Here is an 18,165-nt window from a genome sequence, read left to right on the forward strand (position 1 = left end):
TCTGACACCAATGTAATTAAACACTGTACTCTGTTACCTGATGCTGTACTTATGTTCCCAGCCGTGATACAACTCCTGCTCTGTTTGTCTGCAGCTTTTAGAACTAGAACCAAAAAATAAAATGACTTTTTAATAGTTGAGAATTATAATGTACAATATTGAGTTTCATCTATAGGACATTTTTTTAACAGATGAAGCAGCTTAGTGGGATCAGGAAGTGTCCATTTCCTTTGCTCAGGTAAATAATAAATAAATATTTTTTGGAGGTTCACAGTTTTTGTTCGCATTTGAATAAAGGTCAGGAAGAGAAATATAAACCAATCACAGTGACACTCACACTAACTCTGTGTAGCCCTGTAGTGTAGTTGTTCACTACACGTGACGCAGTATAAATGACAATCGATACTTTACAACTAATTCCGAACCCAAACTCAAAAAAATATTTTTAAATTTCTGCTAGGAACTTGCACAACAGGCCAAAAATAAATCTGAACATATTCATTACTCTCCTCTAACTCCACTTCACTGAGTTGTCAGAGGTCTGTGTTGTTCTCATTCAGAAACTGGGGCTTGTTTAACACTACACTTTCCGCGACGCTGCCAAAGACTTTCCCAAAACAGGAGTCCAGGAGGTGGCGTTCAGTCAGGGTCTTCCATTTGGCACCATGCCATCATCAGAGGGCAGTTTCCTGTGGGATAAAAATATGAAAAAGTGACAGGTAGACCTAGATGGAATGACAGACTAATGGCATCTTTACTCTTTATTCTTCACTATTTCACTTCATCATACAATGTGGGCTCCAACCCTGTGATCAGCACACACAGAAAAAAAGCAGTAAATAGTGTTAGAAATGTAGGTGTGGATGTAACAGAGCCAACCAACCAGGCGATGTGCTTACTGGCTCATTTATCTAGAACACAGCTGGCCGTCAAACTAGGATAAGTTACTTTTTGTTGTTGCTTACGCACTGCTTTGCTGTAGTGACGCACTGTAGACCCAGCAGCATTCTTGTTAACAGGCTAACAGTATTATCAGTAAAACATCTGTACTAAAGCACCAGTTGATAATATTAGACATTGATAAACATTAATCCAGATAAACACACAAAAAAGGACAGATTCTGTTGTTGATTTAACTGCAGCATATGCAACATAAAAATAATAAATGTAAACATAATAGAGGGCGTTTAAAACTATATATTTTCTTAGAATATAATTGAACATTTATTTATTACGTCATCGTTGCCGCCCAATATTTCTCTATCTTCATAAAAGGGATACATTACCTGGCAGAAAAAAAAAACTATGATTTGCACTACATGTCCCAGAAGTCTTTGCAGTCGCTCGTGATCACGTGACATTGTATAAAAGGGCACGTGTGTTCTCAGTCTCTTCCGTTTGGGTTGAAGGTGAAGTTCGTTTTCTCTGTCCTCCATACACACACACACGTGAGTTACGTAACAGTGTTTTAAAGGCTGTTGTTTTCTATGTGCAATGCATGTATTTTCCATTACCGCTTGAACAATGGAAGTCATGCCTTCAAACCGCCGAGTCGTTGTTGAATCACAACGTTTTTATGTGCTGCAACGTTAGCCACCGTTAGCTGCGGCTTCATGAGTATGATGCTAACAGGAAGTACCAGAAGCCTAACCTTCTGGTAGAGTCCTTTTTACTTAAACTCTACAAATAAAAATAATACAAATGAAAATACTATATTTAAATTTGGTGTTTAATTTAAGAAACTACTTTTATTTGGTCTAAGAAATGAGTACGCGGAGGTTCTTGCATCCTCCGTTGACTGTTACGTCACACCTACCCAAACTCATGCTTTCATGCAGTGTCACTGTAATGGAGTTGTGTAAATAATTAAATAAATTCTAAGTCCTTCTGGATATAAACATGGTAACGTTAAAAAGTGACTAATATTTCGTTTTAGTGAAACGGAAGTGGTCACAGTGGCTAGTGTACAGCCTCGGTTACTGAGCACATGTGCTTAAGGTCAACGTATGACGCAAGATGTCATCTCCAAATAAGTATGGCTTAGTTACTAATTTATTCTTGCAGGTGGCAAAGTCATATTACCAAATAAAGTTGAATTCCCAAATTCTAAATGAACAATAAGTTCATTTAGAATTTGGGAAATCAACTTGTAGGCCAATTTGAGAGTCATTCAACCCTAATTAGTGGCACCTGTGGAGCTCTGAATGGACACAGGCCGCAGCTTTGTTCTCTGGAAATGCTTCACATAAGCAGGAGTTTTTCTCCCCTGTTGTAACCTGTGAACATAGCTTGCATAAGAGTTTTCTTTTAAATGAATGCATCTGTCCTTTCAGCCTGAAGATGTCTACTGTGTCTGCTGCCAGTGTTGAGGCTGCTCACGTGCCCCAGAGCACTGAGGAGAAAAAGCCCCTGAAACCGTGCTGCGCTTGTCCTGACACAAAGAAAGTCAGAGATGCCTGGTAAACACACCTCTGCAGAAAAACTCTGAACACTACTTGAAGTTATTCAAGTTGTTTTAAATTTGAATTTCTTTTCTTCAGCATCATCGAAAAGGGGGCGGAAAACTGCTCAGAGCTGATTGAGGCACATAAAGACTGCATGAGGGCACTGGGCTTCAAGATCTAAACACTCTACTTCTGTCTGGTAAGTCTTTTGACACTTAAGTTTTGCTTTATGTACTGACATTTTCCCTAGTGTCAGTATTGAAGGTCAAAAGGTTACATTTAGTTGTTTATTGAGAAAGTAAGTCACAGCTGCAGAGTCTCCATTATTTTAAATGGACCTTCAACTTCCTCAAATCAGTATATGCCTTTAATTGGAGTCGGGTGCATTCCTAATGAGCCAATCAAGTAACTGTTGATTTGACACAGCTGTTTCTATACTCGCTATACCTTAAAACTCTTAATCCAGCCTCTGCTTCAGTGTAACCACCTGAATCCAGTTTGTAATTTGTCACTAGTGTAAAGTGTAATGTTTTAGCAGGTTGTCTGAGCTTTTAAAACCCTCTTCTTTGCAGTGTGGCTTTTCCTGTGGAGGATGACACTGGGTGTTCCTTTTCTACCCCACCCCCTCTATTTATACCCAAGTTAAAGGGAAAAAGTAGGAATGCGTGTGATCTGTGTGAATGTGTTTTTTAAACTTTGCCCACTTTGTGAAATATGTCTAAAATGCTGTCTATAGATGAATAAAAGTTCTATGCAATAAATGTCCTGGTAGTGATTCCTCCGTGTGTAGTAGAATTTGCCATTTCCCGTTTAATGATTATTAATAGTGTAGTAATGTGACCGTCCTGTAGTGAAGGTCTTCTCTGCCTGTGAAACGGCTGCCACAGTTGCTGTCCCTGGTATGCACTCCAGCTTAAAAATAACTGCTGTCCCTGCAGAGGCACAACTCCACCATATCTGCATTCCTTCTGTGTGATGTGTTACTGAAGTGTGTCAGGCAGTTCATGAAACGAGCACTTTTTACTTAAGTCATGTTATGTTGGCTAATTCTTAAATTGTTTATGCAAATATTGTGTATTTTGACACATGGTTTGTTTGTTTTTTTTTTGTTTTTTTTTCATAGCATGGTTGACCTGTTTAAAAATTTGGAAACAATTTTAAATTTATATGTAGTTGGTAATATTTAAGTGCCTATACATTATCACTAACAGATTCCTACCCATCATTACTAATGAGCTTGGAATGGGCTTTTTGGTTTACAGCTTCATTGATAAATTGGAGTACTTGATCACAGTAAATCATTAAAGATGGGAATGGACTTTTTTAAAAAATTAATAGAAAATAAGATTTTCTGTCTTAACTGGCTATATATATATATATATATATATAAAAATATAAATATAAAACAAACACGATTTGTCGTACCCTCTTAGCTGTAAGGGTTATAGTCTCAAAATGGAAAATACAGTATAGATCAATGCTTCCTAGGTTTGAGGCTGAATTACTGTTATTATTGGATAAATTGATGAGACTATGAACTCAGATGATTTCTCTTTTTTTTTCAGGGTAAACTTTTGACTATGTGAAGGAAAGTGCATGGATTTCAGGTGCATCAATGTTGACAGGCTTTTTGCAGGATCTAGCTGGCGTTGGTGGGTGTTTACACCTGAAATCTGATCACTGCTGTCAACTTGTCTCTAAATACTCACCAGCAGAGACGCTCTCCTTGGAGTTGATTGGCTATATAAACACTGGAGGAATTAAAGAAGTCGTTTTAGTTTCTCACAGATATTAGTTATTGTCTGCGTACGGCCTTCTGTTTCCTGTCCTTGTCTCTCTCTTCTTTGTGTTATGTTAAGTAGCAGGCCTGCTTTCGATCGAGCTCTCTGTCCTCCTTGGGTTTCAATTCCAAACATGGTTATCCTTCTAGGGCTCTATCAGCAAACCCCCCACCCTCTTCTCTCCCTTTCTCACCCCTTCTCTTCCAACTGTTAGTTTTACAGTGCAGGCCGGTCTCAGAGAGAGAGAGAGGGAGAGAAAATAGAGCGACTGGGTGAGAAAGACGAAGGGGACACATAATGAGAACGACTGGGTGAGAAAGCCAGAGGAAAGACGAAGGGGACACATAATGAGAAGGGAAGACCCATTCCAGCTTTGTTTCTGTTTCAAGTCACATCCGGGAGCTTATTGGCATTGATTATTTTCCATTTCATGTCCAAAGGGAACAAACTTGTTAGATTCTTGTGGTCAGTCAGTTCCCATCAGGACACAAACGGCGTCTAGAGACAGCGTCTTGGTTTCCCCATCGTTTGTGAAGGTTCTAACCGTGAGCATGAATAACTCGTCTCTACTGGACAGCTTGATCTTTGCGCCCATGTGTGATGGCTGGAGCAACAACACGGAAGGAGCTATCTACCATTTGGGAAACACCATCATGTTTTTGGGCTACATGGGGGGGAGTGGGGCCTACGGCTGTCTCTTCATCTTTGGCTTCCTCACCCCGGCCTACCTGTGCCTGACCTTGTGGGGCTGGATGACGATGTGCGGCCTGGACGTGTTCACCTGGAACCTGCTCTTACTGGTGGCCTGCATCGCTCAGATCTGTCACCTCCTCTACAGGCTACGCCAGGAGGGCATAGGCAAAGAGGAGCTGACCTCCCTCTATCAGGCCGTCTACCTGCCACTGGGCGTACCTGTCCATGTGTTCAAGGAGATAGCGAAAGCTTTTGAGAACAAGGTGGTGGAGCTGAAGGCAGGGGAGACGTACGCAGTGGAGGGAAAGACACCCATCGACCAGCTCTCCTTCCTGCTGTCTGGGAGGTGGGTACATGTGTTAGTATAACATTTGTTCAGTATTTATTTATTTTAGACAAAGTTCATTTTTTCCATGGTTAAGAACTAGTGGAGTTCAGCTAGCTGTGGTTAGCTACTGCATGTGTTTTATACAGTGTATAAATAAGTTATGCTAATTAATTTATAACTTTTTGGACGAGGTAGAGTGTGAATGAATACAAAACACCAATTATAAAACTACTGACCTTGTGCCCAAGAGTAGCCATTGTAAGAAATACATCTCCTTCATTTATATCTTTTTAAATTGGAGCTGCATGAGCTCTCAAAATCCTGGACCCCAGGCCATAGAAATGTTGCACACGCTGTATTTTTTCCCTGTGACTCACCATTGTTTTGTTCCCCTGCTGAGTGCCAGCTGGTGGGGTGACATGTTTTGTCATCAGGACAGGAGAGTGGACCCCTGCTGTTCTGCTTAACTTAAATATAGGTTGGATACAAGCCTCAGTATGAGACAAATTGGGATGAAAAAAAAGAGTTTAATGCCGCATATTGTACATAAAGTGCAGCATTTACACCAAATCTGAAAGACAATTAAAAAAACATAAATCATCTTTATAACCTAGAAGTACATCCAGGTACACTGTAGTGATCATGTCATTCAGTATTACAGTTAAGCGAAAATCAAGATGAAGGCAATCAAAAGTTGAAAGGTGCAGTACCACAATTATCCATCAGGGGCTAGTTCCAAGAGAGCATTCAAATATATATTTTATATTTACAATCATCTTAAATTATGAGCATTTATTAATTTTTTAATTTTTTTCTTGAAGACTGCTTAACAAAACCATACAAACAACAGAAAAAAAATCAAATTCTTAATTTAATTGTAAAAAAAAAAACCCCAGTGTGAATGTTACGTGTTTGCTTATCAGACACATGCATCTCTGACATATAATAATTTTGTTCTATTAAAACCCAAAAAATATACTATACATTCATGCTAGACTTTATCATCTACGGTACACTTGTGTGAACCAATCACAGAACATCTGGAGTAATCCTGACCTCACAGTTGCCCCTAGTGGCAGTAATATATGCAGTATGGTGGAGTTAAATACTCCCACTGGCTGGACTGCCTCTTAAAGTCACTGGCAGCACCACAACATTTTAATATGGAACTCCTGTTGAGAATCTCTGTGTGCAGACTCCAACCCGCAGAGACCTAGCTGTTATTGGTGGATCTCTTTACTAACACATAGAAATAAGAAAGAATCTTTCTAATTCCACATTAGTTTTTAGAAGTTTAACGGGTGCACTGGACGTTCTTCTTTAATATAAAAATATATACAGTTTCTGATTGTGTTCAATAATGAATTCAAGGAGACGTGGTGTAAACATCTTGCGTCTTGAAAAAGAAATCACTCCACGGAGTCTAATTATAGCTCTCCTTCCAGCGATGTTTATTCTAATATTCCTCTCTGAAGCCTTGGGTTTACACTGTGTGTGAGCAGCTTCCTCTCTGCAAACCCACTCTCCCTCTTTCTGTCTCCCTTGGTCTCTCAGGATCAGTGTGTCTTTGGAAGGACAGTTTCTGCATTACATCCAACGACACCAGTTCCTGGACTCTCCGGAGTGGGAGTCTCTCAGACCGAACGAGGAGGGGAAGTTCCAGGTACTGTAGTGAGCTCAACAGTTAACATTAGCCTGTGTCTCTTTTGTGGTTTAGAGCTGGTAGACAAAGGTCATGCTATCAAGAATTTGTTATTTATTTGGGGCTGTAACAAACTATAAATAATTATATTAACAAATTATATAAAATGGCACTTAAATATGTATTTAGGAATCACAAAATACACCCAAAGTCACTTAATTGGTCTGAAGAATTATCAATCATTTACTGCAAATAGTTTGTCTTTGTCTTTGTCAATGCAACAGAGACAGACGGCGCAATTAAATACTCACCCACTAGATGGAACCAGTGGGATATAAAAAGTAAAAAAGACTGACTTGGAGCTGTTGAAGAAGGTCATCGTTAGCATAAGCGTCATACTGGTTAGGTAAATTATGGGTGAATGTATTTCATTGCATATACTTTTTGACTTTTTGACTGATTTTTCCTAATGTAAATATTATAAAAATAAAAAAAGTTTTGTGAACCAACAAACTAGCTTCAGATTTTAGCAAACACGACTTGTGCCCCTCAAAATTGAGGGTGGTATTGAAGGGAAATTCAATTTCAACATCAATATTTTCTTTATTTTTAAAAACTATTTTTATAGCAGTATAGAATGGATCCCGGACAAAAGCAGCTTCCCATCCTGTTATCTGTTTCCCCCCCGCTCCACAGGTGACCCTAACGGCAGAAGAAGATTCCTGCTATGTTTCGTGGCGTCGCCGGCACCTCTACATGCTGATATCGAAGGAGCGATACATCGCTCGTCTCTTCTCTGTCATGCTGGGCTACGACATTGCAGAAAAACTCTACAACCTCAACAGTAAGCTGTACATCAAGAGCGGCGTGCTGCTGGACATCCGCCTGCCCAGCCTCTACCACGTGCTGGTGCCTTCCTCGCAGGCCAGCGAGGGCGGTAGCTGCAGTGATGGAGGCATTGTTAAGCAGCCGCAGGCTGTGAGGCAGGACGAAGACCAAACCCAGGCCAATGAGAACCCCGGTCACCCTCAACACCTTCAACCGCACCAACAGGGACCAAGGAATACCTTCCCAGATGAGCCCCAGGACCTTCAGCCTGACCACTATCACCAGCGCTGGGCGTCAGAGCCGGAGATGATCTCGGGTGAGGACTCCACCAGCCTGGTTCTGGAGGACTTTGCTGATGTTGCAGGCTCCTTAATGGATTATGGCAGTGAGAGAGATTATTTGAGATAGAGAGACAGGGTGTTGGAGCTAACACACGGGGTCACCACTTAAGCGTCATGTAAGTACCTCACTTGGGCAGAGAGCGGGGCTTGGGGGTGGAGTGTGTGGTGCATGGCAGGCCTGCAGTGCACCGTTCTTACTAAACCTGATGCTTTGTTGCAACACAAAGGATCTTAGATTTGAATCAGACTCTTCCTGAAAAAAACTTTCACAAATATTGGAACAAAGAGCCCTCTAATGTTCCTTGTACAGTGGAGCCTCCAGATACGAGAATAACGTATCTCGAATCATTTTTTTCCCTATAAGAAAAAACAGAAATTATGAGTTCTTCCGCTCCAGGACGGAGCTCGTATCTCGATTCATTTTTTTCCCATAAGAAAAAATATAAATTATGAGTTCTTACCTTTGAGACAGACGATACAGTAGCAGCTAATGGCGGCATGTACGGAGGAGGGAGGGAAGAGAGTTGGCCCGTACGTAGACACTTGATTCCGTAGTGTACGTTTAAGGTACGCTACGTAACTTACATAAACTTAGAATTAACTTAACTTAATTAATAACTAATTTTTTTTTACTGTTTTGCTGTACTTCGATCTTACATGCGTGCTCGATCACTCACGTCGGCACCACGCTCATGTATTGACTCACTACCATCCTTACCACTCACTTTCTTAGGACTCATCACTATTATGAAGAATAATGCACAAAATAGAGAGAAAATCATGGAAATGATATTTACCGAAGTCGAACGAAGACGTGAAGTAAACGAGTGAGGCGGCGTGGACTGCTCCGAGCTCGGCCACGTAGCGTCGGCAACTGTCAGCGTGCTCGTATCTCAAATCTTTACTCGTATCTTGAAGCAAAATTTGCTCGAATGCTTCCTCGTGTCTCGAGGTTCCACTGTATCTTCAAAAGGCCTCTAAATTTTTGCATGATATATTCATTGTACTGTTTTTTTTTTTATTGCCCTGCATGTGGAAAGTGTCTTCTGCTGAAACATCTATGATTTTCCAAGGACTTTCCTCATCTAGTCTTGTAGATGTCCAGCTCCTCAGGGCCACTGGTGGTCACAAATATGATAGAAAATATGCTTGCATCTGATTGGTGAGTTTGTCCTAAACGTTCAAAGCCACGCCCTGAGGAAATGCTGCTCCTACGTTCATTTGAAGCTGCCTTGTCTCTACGTCTGCTGCGGCTTTGCCTTTCACACACTGTAGCAGAGGTGTCCACAGATAAGACACGTCTCAGTCAATACCAGTAAATGAGTGGAGTGTGAAGCTAATCTCAGTTTTCGTGAGTGGCAGTGAGCGGTCAGACTAATGGCAGCCGTGAGGTTGACCAGAGATCAGCTCTGACAATGGGTGACACGGGTCAAGGTCAGAGTTTATTTGTAAACCACAATCTACCTACGCAGAGATTAGCAGGATTAGAGGAACAACACAAACAAGACAGAGAACCAATGAAAACCTGGAAAGGAAAAAAAAAAAAACAATTTGTATCATCCTTAATATTTTTAATTCCTGCCCAAATCTTGGATTAGTTTGGAGCAACGCAGTGGCACCAGCTTGAACTTGAAGCTCTAGTCGTGCAGTGCTGAGCACCTGGCTCTCTGTCAGCTTCTGCGTCCATCACCCCGCCCCGACCCCACCTATCTTTCTGCCGATGCCAAGACAGCAGCTGTCAGCCAGCCACAGGTGGAGGGTCCAGTTTCATAGTTGGACAGTTGGGTCATTGCTGGGTTTTGAGTTACATGCGTTTGTGAGGCTGTAGATTTAACGGATCACTGGTCCGAGAAACACTGGTTCAACAAGAATAGACGACGACAGATACATGGGGGGGGGTCATCCTCACTTTTTACTGTCCTGCAGATTAGAGTCTAGTTCTGTTCATCGGACTAGGAGGTCATCTTTTACACTCTGATGGTGGTTGATGTATTTCAGGAATTGAACATCTGTTGCATCTGGATCAGTTTTTTGTTGCGATTAATGAGGAGGTATGCTATAGAGGAAGGAAGATTTCTTAAAGAAATATACTATATGTATACCTGGTGATTTGTCATCTTTGAAAATAACAATAAAGGTATTTTATTACTTGGAGTTCCCTCTAACTTGGTCTTGCAAAGATGTGTTTTTCACCCAGGATGTACATTTAACAAAGGTATTTTATTACTTGGTCTTGCAAAGACGTGTTTTTCACCCAGGATGTACATTTAACCCCACAGATCTGAGTCCCTGGAGTTGTTTACATTTGCATGATTGCAGAAATATCACTAAAATGAATGAGAACGGACCATAACTAATGATCCTAGCTCTTAGTTACTGAGGCTAAAAGTTTTTTTACAGTCACAAGGAAAGATAATTCTTCATCACATTTTCTCGTCAACTATTTCTGAGCCCATCTTCTGTGTTGCCTCTTCAGCAGATGGTGAAACTGATGCGGATCTACCACCTCGATTCCAAAGAGGCAGAGCTCCACTGGCTCCCACTGAAACTCCCAAACTGTGAGGAGAGTCTCTCCTACAAAACACAAATGTGTCACAGTTCACCTGTTACGACAGCGTCTCATTCTCAAGCTCCCACTGCGTCTGCACTCCAGTCCGGTCCTTACCTCAGTTACATCTTCGCTCCTCCAGAACTGGAACACATCTGGTTCTTCAGCATCTCTCTTCAAAATGCATGTCGAACATGTTGACTTGCAGATTTTCTATCAATAATCTGGCTAAAATCGTACTTCTCCGGAACTGAGGCAGGAGAAAGAGGGGGGATTGAGCGAGAGATAGCTAGAGATAGATAGATAGAGAGAGATTTTTTTTTCACTTATTCACTTACCAGCACAATAAAATCTGAGAAGATTTATGTTAAAAATAAGCATGTCCAATATGAACTTTTTGCCGATATCCGGTATACCAATATTGTCCAAACACTTAATTTCCGATTCCGATATCAACCAATACCGATATAGGCCTGGTAATATTTATGTATTTATCTGTACAAACCACTGTATGAGTTGATTATTAACATAAATGAATAAAATGAGCTGTAATGCTGCCATCTCGTGCCTTTCACTTCAATATACAGCCGTTTGTCCCCAAAATTATTCTTAGGGCACATGATTTGGTAAAACCCAAGCATAGCGTTATCAGGTTTTCATTATCGGAATAAAAACGATAACAATTCTTACATATATTATAATTATGCTAATGTCAGTCGCCTGACATTAGCATAATTATGCTATTATCACATTGGCTCAAGTCTAATAAAATAAACATGTTTTTAATTTTTTTATTTGAACTAAAATTACTTAGTAAGTTTTGATATTGGCATCACATATCGTCCTTATTTTAACACATTTGGTTCAAATTTGTCTAAAACCTCAGGTTTTCCAGGGAACAAATGACTGCGTAGGAGTTTCACTCTTTGTTTCTAAATGTTGTTTTTGTAACTAGGTATTAAATAAACACTCCAAAAAATTAAATTCTCCAAACTAAAATGTTGGATGTGTACAATGATATTTGAGAATTACCTTTAAAAATTGTACTTCAAGTATTCAAGTAGGTCTTAGACAACGTTGCCAAAAACAGTTATTATTTTATACCTAAACGTTAGCGTAGCAGAGTATAGAACCCTCCTTTTTAAAGAAAGATCTAAGTTCTGTTGAAAAAATTATTTTTTTTTAAAAAACAAGTCAAGTTTGTAACATTAGCATTATATGGACAAAATTTACAATTTTCTCTTTTTTTTTATTATTTAAAACATTGTAACATCTAAAAACATAAGACCCTAATGTTTCCTTCTTTAATTTTCACTTACGCGACAAAAACAAATGGTATGATTAAAAACGATGTTGTAAGAAGCTGTGTTAGCGAGAGACGAAACACCTGACCAAAACACTAAACTGCATTTCTGAGAGAAAACACCACAAATGTGTAGTTTTTTCCTTCTTATTGTTTCCTTGACATTAAACATGATGGAGAAAAAGTCCTTTTGTTGTCGTCGATGCTGAGTCGGAGCTTTTTCTTATCTCCACTGCCGTTCTTCCTCAGAAACCACACAACTGCACGAAGTCATGAGACCACGGAGTTCCACGACTGACATTGATGTTGTTCACACACAGCGGCTCCTCCTTCCTAGAATAGACACAGTCTTCCTTTGAAAACGTTTGAATAGAAAGTAAACTGATAATAAATACTAAGTAAGACCCCAAATAAACCCAAGTTGGTTCAAGTAAAGTCCTGTTTATACCTTACATGTTTAATTACTGAAAATGGTTTATTTTACAAGCGAAATTGTTTTTTCCTGTTGGAGAACTGCACGTCCTCAGTGCTGACCAAAAAAACCCAAACAAGGATGAGTTTCAGATTTACTGCTTGTGTGTTTCCTCTACTTGTGTGGTGGCTAGAGAGAAATATGCACTCGGTATTTACTGCCTACAGGATGTAATGAAAAAAAAACACACAACCAGAGAAAGAGACAGTGTGTGTTCACACAATGAGGGCTCATACCTGAGTTGAGGGATGTCGCTCACACACACTGACTTGATGTGGATGTCCGCCTGTCTGTAGAATCGATTACCCGTGTTCGTCAGGCCAATAGTTCGGATCTGGCACAGAGGCACCGGATGAGCCAACACGGTCTTGTACGTGGTTGTTGATGTTTGACTAAAGTGGAGACACATTTTTTACACACAGGACACGTAAACAAATAATGGCATCAAACAAGATGAGACAATTGTACAGGTTTAAATTAAATAAATGAGGAACTATAGGTACTGAGTATGTACTAAGTATTTACTTTAGGGACAGGGAACTAAAGCCAACAACATTTTTGTGACATTTCTAACAGGGCCGGCCCAGTATTCCACAATCAGGGCATCCTAAATTTAACCTTTCAGTGAAAAAAAAAAGAAAGAAAAGAAAAAGAAAAGTAGGTAACTGAAAATGTTCTGCTGAACTCAGGTGAACCTGCACTTCTGCTGTTGTCAGCATTTCGGCCTCAGTTTCCTGCTCCTCACTGTGCCTGTACAGTGGTACAGCGGTGGCCTCAAAATAGAAGCTACAACCTCTAACAGATTACAGTACAGGCTCTGGGAGTAGACGAGTGAGAGTCAGAGCCCCACACTTTGTCCATCGAGCTACAGTCTGCTGAATTGAGTCTCCTTTTTAATGAGACATTTTTTGTCCTCATGGCAAGTTTTTTTTTTACTTCAGATTTGTAGGGATTTTGTCTTTTTCCAAACCAAGGATACATTTGAATATTTATATATATATACATATATATAACTGCAATGATTATAATTGCAATGTAGTTGCAAAAACAACATTGAGTTTTTTTGTTTGTTTGTTTGTTTTTTTGTGGTACCTAGACCTAGCATGTTTGCTAAAGTACCGCGATCATAGAAAAACGAGTTGAAAAATAGCGTTGTTGTTCGTGTCGTGGTACCTACAGCCTGAGCCTCTGCTCTGTTCTGTTGTTCTCAGTCGTCAGTGTCACTTCCACCTCAGCACTTTTATCCAAAGGAGAAACCTCCAGGTGCAGCAGGATGTGATGAGCTGAGGAGAGAGACACAGCAAGCACAGGGGGGTTATTTAAGATTTTTGTCTTTAAAGGAGCCAAGCAACTTGGACAGAGTGAATAACGATGTTTATGCCAACATGGCCCCACACCACGATTTCCAAATATCTATGAAAAGGAAGTTGAAAACAACTTAACATTATGATGCTTTCTGAAACCACTGACCACAGAAAGGTGATGAGGAGGAGGTGAGGAGGAAGAGCTTCTGCTCTGTGGGAAGTGGAGATAAGGTCACCCCGCTGTTTTTTGATAAACCTGAAAAACACACACACACATTTTCACTGTTTCTGCACTTTATTTGTGTAATACAATTTGTGTAATAAAAAAAAAACATTTTAATTTATCAGGTTAAAAAAACTCCCGCAGGCCATAAAAAAATGACTTGTCGGGCCACATTTGGTCCCCGGGCCTTAGGTTTGACACATGTGCATTATGTGAATGATTCTTTCGTGCCGCCTTAAAAAAACAATTTGGTCCACAAAATATAAAAATAGATAGGCATATTAAACTTTAAATAACAATGTATGAAATATGTCTACGTCATTAATTTTTTTTTTGACTGTTGAAATAACAACATTGTCCCATTACCGATAGTCGGACATATTCCGTTGAAGGCATCGCAGTCCACACACTGGCCATTTAGAAAATCCTCATAGTTGGAACAAGGAATCCCCTTCAGCTGGCAGTCTCCGGTCAGTGCACTTATGTAGACGTACAGCGCCCTCATGTGGTCGCATATGACGTATTTATACACTGGGAAGTACATAAAAACTGACAAATACACACCAACTACTCGTTAACGCAGAGGTTTCTTAAATCATTCGAAGTATAAATAAAATGCCTCCTCACTGGAGGCCAGCCTGGAGCGGGCACAGCCTGTCTGGTCCTTCCCTCCGTTTAGGAAGAAGTCCACGTGACCCACAGGTATAGAGATCCCAAAATCTGATGCACAACAAATGTGGGACATTATTATTATTATTATGTAAAACAAAGTGATATTTGAGTCAATCACACTGAATAGACGGGCAATTTCTGGGTTTTAAATTCAAGTATTCCAACTTTTGAAAACTCTAAAGATGAAATGTACCCACAGTCAGCGTCTGTGTGGATGGCCTCCACGAACTGAGCGTCAGAAGGATCCAGTCGGTCGAAGAGGTCGGCACTTTTAAACATGGGTCCAGCGGGGTCAAGGCCTGGAAAGGTTGTGTGTAGTTTTGACATTAGCCTGGTTAGCCTCCTGGAGGAGATCATTTAGCTGTTCTTTCCCGAAGAGATCTATCCATCCATCCATCCATCCATCCATCCATCCATCCATCCATCCATCCATCTTTAGATGCTAGCATCGACGTCAGTGGCGCGGACTCACCCGTGATCCTTCCTATCTTCCCTTCGAAAAGAGTCCCAACGAAACCGGCGACGTGAGCTCCGAGACTGACGCCGATGAGGTGAAAGGACTCCAGCTTGCATCCGTGTTTCTGTTGGACAACGACAGTCACACTTTCATCACATTCATAGCATTTCTTTTTATTGCGACGAATGATGTTGGTAAAGCTGTGACCTGTAGCTGGTTGATAAGGACGCTGATCTGTAAAGCCGCCTCCTTGTGGTTCTGCACCACCAGGTTGTAGGCAAAGGAGGCCCTGAAGACCCAGTCCACCACTAGAACATTAACATCCTCCACTCTGAGCAGAGCCTGGGCCAGATCCTTCACCCATGAGGGCTTACTGCCTATAGCCCTGTGGTGGTGAGGCCGTGGGTGAGGAGAAGAATGTAAGAAAAACAGTACAGTCTTTAGTTTCGCTTTTAAAAGGTCCGACACATCATCAAAGTTGTCCTGAATACTGACGCATATATTTAACCCTCTAAGTCATACATGTCAAACTCAGGCCCGGGGGCCAAATCTGGCCCACACTTTAATTATATTTGGCCCGCAAGTTCAACAATTCTACAATTATAAATCAAATATTAATCACATTTCTGAATAAACACAACCTGAAACCAGTGGTCAATCTGTCCGTGCACAGTTCTCAATCTGGTCCAAACCTGTTCTCTTGTGCCACAGTACCTGTATCCGTGAATGATGACCTTGGTCGGGAGCGAGGTGTTGAAGAAGGAGTTCTCCTGGTTTAGAGATTCCTGGTCAAACGTCTGTGCACAGTCCACGTTTCTCCTGGTCAGCAGCAGGTACTGGATCTTCTGGGTGTCTTGCTGCTGCTGGTACCTGAGCAGGGTGGTGTAGTTGAGGTCTGCGCACTCGTCCTCCACCTCAGCATCGACATCCGCGCCTGATTGAGTGGATAAAGAAGTACTGCTAGGTCATTGGAATTATTAACTCTCGATGATTTCGTAGTTGAACTGTTTTAACAATATGAACTCATAGTTATGACATCACCTATCACGTACAGCAGCACATTAGTGTTCTGTTAGAGGTCATTAGGTGAACTGTGGGAAATTAGACAATTTGAATTATATATAATTGTATATAATACATAATTCTTCTTACTCTATGACATACTATGGGTATAACTGTACTTTTTCTTATTATTATTATTTATTACTATATGTTATTATTTATGTATTTTAATGTTATTATTATTATTTATTATTATTGTTATTATTTTTGTATTTTATATGTTGTAGCTTAGTTGTTGATTTACAGATTCAAATTGTAAGTCACTTAATATAAAAGCGTCTCCGATGTGACCATAGACAAAGAGTAGCATAAAAACCAACCAATAGCTTTGAATCTGATTTAACGAAAAGGCAACACCACGTCACTGTCGGCTCCTCTGCAGCTGCACCCCTTCATCAACACAACTGTGTCCACCTGCTCCACCCAGTATATACACAGCTCCTTTCTCTATGACAGATTTCCAGCACTTGTTGTGTCCTGATCGCGTCTCTGATATTGACCTTCGACCTGTCTCTGACCACTGTCCTTGTCTGTTGTTCAACCTGGGCTAACTAAGGTAAGCCTGTTAGCTTCAATACTAGCTTCAACACCCAGTGGTTTTGGTTGTAAAGAAGAAGATGATGAAACGACTGCAGTAAGTAGGTTCTTTCACAGCGACACTTACACTCCACTACGGATGTGATGTGGACCGTCAGAACACAGAGCAGGAGGATTCGGTGTTCCCGCAGCATGTTCGCAGCAGCAGAACAGCCACTTAGAGAACGTTGGTCTCTCTGGCCTCTTTCCTTGGTCGGCTGGTCGCTGCTCGCTCCTTAGAGATCAGGGAAAACCCAGTGCTGATCTGAAACTGAGATAAAGGATCACTCAGTCTTCGACTGGTAAAACATCCGATCCATGGAGGAATCCATAGAAGAATACCAGACCAACGAATGATCCTCCAGAATTCTGCTAATTTAACCTAAAAGCCTTGTCCTCTGCGTCCGCTCGGTCCACACACAGTTGTCTGTGTTTTGTTTCTCTCTGGGACAGCGAATGGTTGAGGCTCTTTGCCTGGTCTTTGAATTCATGACCTCATTGGTTTTCAATGGCTGTTTGTTCACAAGCTCGGACTCTGGCCTGTGTCCACACAGTGTGTTTGTGTTTGTGTGTGTGGGACAGTTTTTTTTTTTTTTTTTTTTTTGGTAAAACGTTTTGTTGTGGGGACTCTTTGTTCTTTTGGGTGACATTTCTCAGCTCTCTGTGAGGAAAGAATGTTTGTTGCGTTTGGAATTCCGTCTCAAAGGTGCAGGCCAAGATGAGAATTAAGATTAGGGATACGTTTGTAACTGTTTAAGATTACTGACAATGATTGTCCGTGTGTGTGTGTGTTTGTTCGTGGAGGAGTTGAGGTCACGCTGTGGGTAGAATTAATGATCAGCTGACTGATTGTCCCTCTGTCACTGAGCTGGGCTCCATGACACTATGAGAGGTCGCACACACAATTTAAGTAACTTTGTAAAAAGTGTATTTATACTATTTCACAAAAACAACCACAGATACAATTATATACATTTATGAATGAATATTAATGTAGTCATAGTAAGACACTGAGGGACTAAAAAAGGTGCTGTTTTATTAGAGAATATATGGCTTCACTTTTCTGTTGATCTATTTCTACAGAGAAATCACATGTTGTAATAAATTGCATGTGAGCAGAGGGTACGATTTGGAGATTTTTTTTTTTTGCATTAATGGCTTGTAAATGATTAATATAAACTGCAACTCTAATGATCCTGAAACATTATAAAATATTATAAAATAATATTTTATTATGATATTATAATATTTATAATACATTTATTATAAATATTATAAAATTTACCAGTTTACAAAAATACTATAAATGTGGGACGTAAGGAGAAATGTTATAGAAAACAAGTCTCAGGGAAAAATGATGGTCTAATAATTAACATTCTAGATGTGGGGTGTCAAACATACGGCCCGGGGGTCAAATCCGGCCCGTTTTGCAGTTCAGTCTGGCCCGCTTGATTTATCAGGTTTGGGATATTTTTTGAAAAATTATATCAC

The 18,165-nt window shown here is 40.4% G+C and overlaps 3 protein-coding genes across 8 annotated transcripts; 2 read left to right on the top strand and 1 right to left on the bottom strand.

Moving 5' to 3' along the window:
* Window positions 1-1,294: 1,294 nt before the first annotated feature.
* cox17 (cytochrome c oxidase copper chaperone COX17) lies at window positions 1,295-3,205 on the top strand. Its single transcript, XM_025063948.1, has 4 exons — window positions 1,295-1,448; window positions 2,334-2,459; window positions 2,541-2,643; window positions 3,017-3,205. The coding sequence occupies exons 2-3, from the start codon at window positions 2,341-2,343 to the stop codon at window positions 2,623-2,625; spliced, it is 204 nt and encodes a 67-aa protein (XP_024919716.1). The 5' UTR covers window positions 1,295-1,448; window positions 2,334-2,340; the 3' UTR covers window positions 2,626-2,643; window positions 3,017-3,205.
* Window positions 3,206-4,531: 1,326 nt separating this feature from the next.
* On the top strand, window positions 4,532-11,476 carry popdc2 (popeye domain cAMP effector 2). 4 transcript variants are annotated; one of them, XM_008328499.2, is made up of 4 exons: window positions 4,532-5,264; window positions 6,801-6,909; window positions 7,585-8,173; window positions 10,534-11,476. In XM_008328499.2, exons 1-3 carry the CDS (start codon window positions 4,777-4,779, stop codon window positions 8,122-8,124), a joined length of 1,137 nt encoding a protein of 378 aa, XP_008326721.1. In that variant the 5' UTR covers window positions 4,532-4,776; the 3' UTR covers window positions 8,125-8,173; window positions 10,534-11,476. The 4 variants fall into 4 exon arrangements, with proteins under 4 accessions (XP_008326721.1, XP_016895105.1, XP_008326722.1 ...); XM_017039616.2 differs by having other exon boundaries at window positions 10,537-11,476; XM_008328500.2 differs by having other exon boundaries at window positions 7,585-8,032.
* Window positions 11,477-11,793: 317 nt separating this feature from the next.
* pla1a (phospholipase A1 member A) lies at window positions 11,794-17,204 on the bottom strand. Of its 3 annotated transcripts, XM_017040022.2 has the most exons (12): window positions 17,057-17,204; window positions 16,763-16,939; window positions 15,751-15,970; window positions 15,244-15,421; window positions 15,052-15,160; window positions 14,777-14,878; window positions 14,535-14,627; window positions 14,274-14,456; window positions 13,851-13,940; window positions 13,558-13,663; window positions 12,617-12,772; window positions 11,794-12,241 (listed from the first exon to the last, which is right to left on the bottom strand). In XM_017040022.2, the coding sequence occupies exons 2-12, from the start codon at window positions 16,827-16,829 to the stop codon at window positions 12,154-12,156; spliced, it is 1,392 nt and encodes a 463-aa protein (XP_016895511.1). In that variant the 5' UTR covers window positions 16,830-16,939; window positions 17,057-17,204; the 3' UTR covers window positions 11,794-12,153. The 3 variants fall into 3 exon arrangements, with proteins under 3 accessions (XP_016895511.1, XP_008326726.1, XP_008326724.1); XM_008328504.3 differs by having other exon boundaries at window positions 14,274-14,438; window positions 16,763-17,162; XM_008328502.3 differs by having other exon boundaries at window positions 16,763-17,161.
* Between the last annotated feature and the right edge of the window lie 961 nt (window positions 17,205-18,165).

This window comes from Cynoglossus semilaevis, chromosome 16 (assembly GCF_000523025.1).
Source record: "Cynoglossus semilaevis isolate Cse_v1.0 chromosome 16, Cse_v1.0, whole genome shotgun sequence".
In the NCBI taxonomy this organism is placed as follows: domain Eukaryota; kingdom Metazoa; phylum Chordata; class Actinopteri; order Pleuronectiformes; family Cynoglossidae; genus Cynoglossus; species Cynoglossus semilaevis.

Bases quoted from the DNA above. Each gene is read 5' to 3' on its own strand.
- cox17 (XM_025063948.1), top strand. From the start codon at position 2,341: ATGTCTACTGTGTCTGCTGCCAGTGTTGAGGCTGCTCACGTGCCCCAG. The intron at 2,460-2,540 runs GTAAACACACCT...TCTTTTCTTCAG, and splicing joins AAGAAAGTCAGAGATGCCTG to CATCATCGAAAAGGGGGCGG.
- popdc2 (XM_008328499.2), top strand. From the start codon at position 4,777: ATGAATAACTCGTCTCTACTGGACAGCTTGATCTTTGCGCCCATGTGT. The intron at 5,265-6,800 runs GTGGGTACATGT...TTGGTCTCTCAG, and splicing joins TCCTTCCTGCTGTCTGGGAG to GATCAGTGTGTCTTTGGAAG. The intron at 6,910-7,584 runs GTACTGTAGTGA...CCCGCTCCACAG, and splicing joins ACGAGGAGGGGAAGTTCCAG to GTGACCCTAACGGCAGAAGA.
- pla1a (XM_017040022.2), bottom strand. From the start codon at position 16,829: ATGCTGCGGGAACACCGAATCCTCCTGCTCTGTGTTCTGACGGTCCAC. The intron at 15,161-15,243 runs GTCACAGCTTTA...GTTGTCCAACAG, and splicing joins TCCTTATCAACCAGCTACAG to AAACACGGATGCAAGCTGGA. The intron at 12,773-13,557 runs GTAGGTACCACG...TCTCCACTTTAG, and splicing joins ACAGAGCAGAGGCTCAGGCT to TCAAACATCAACAACCACGT.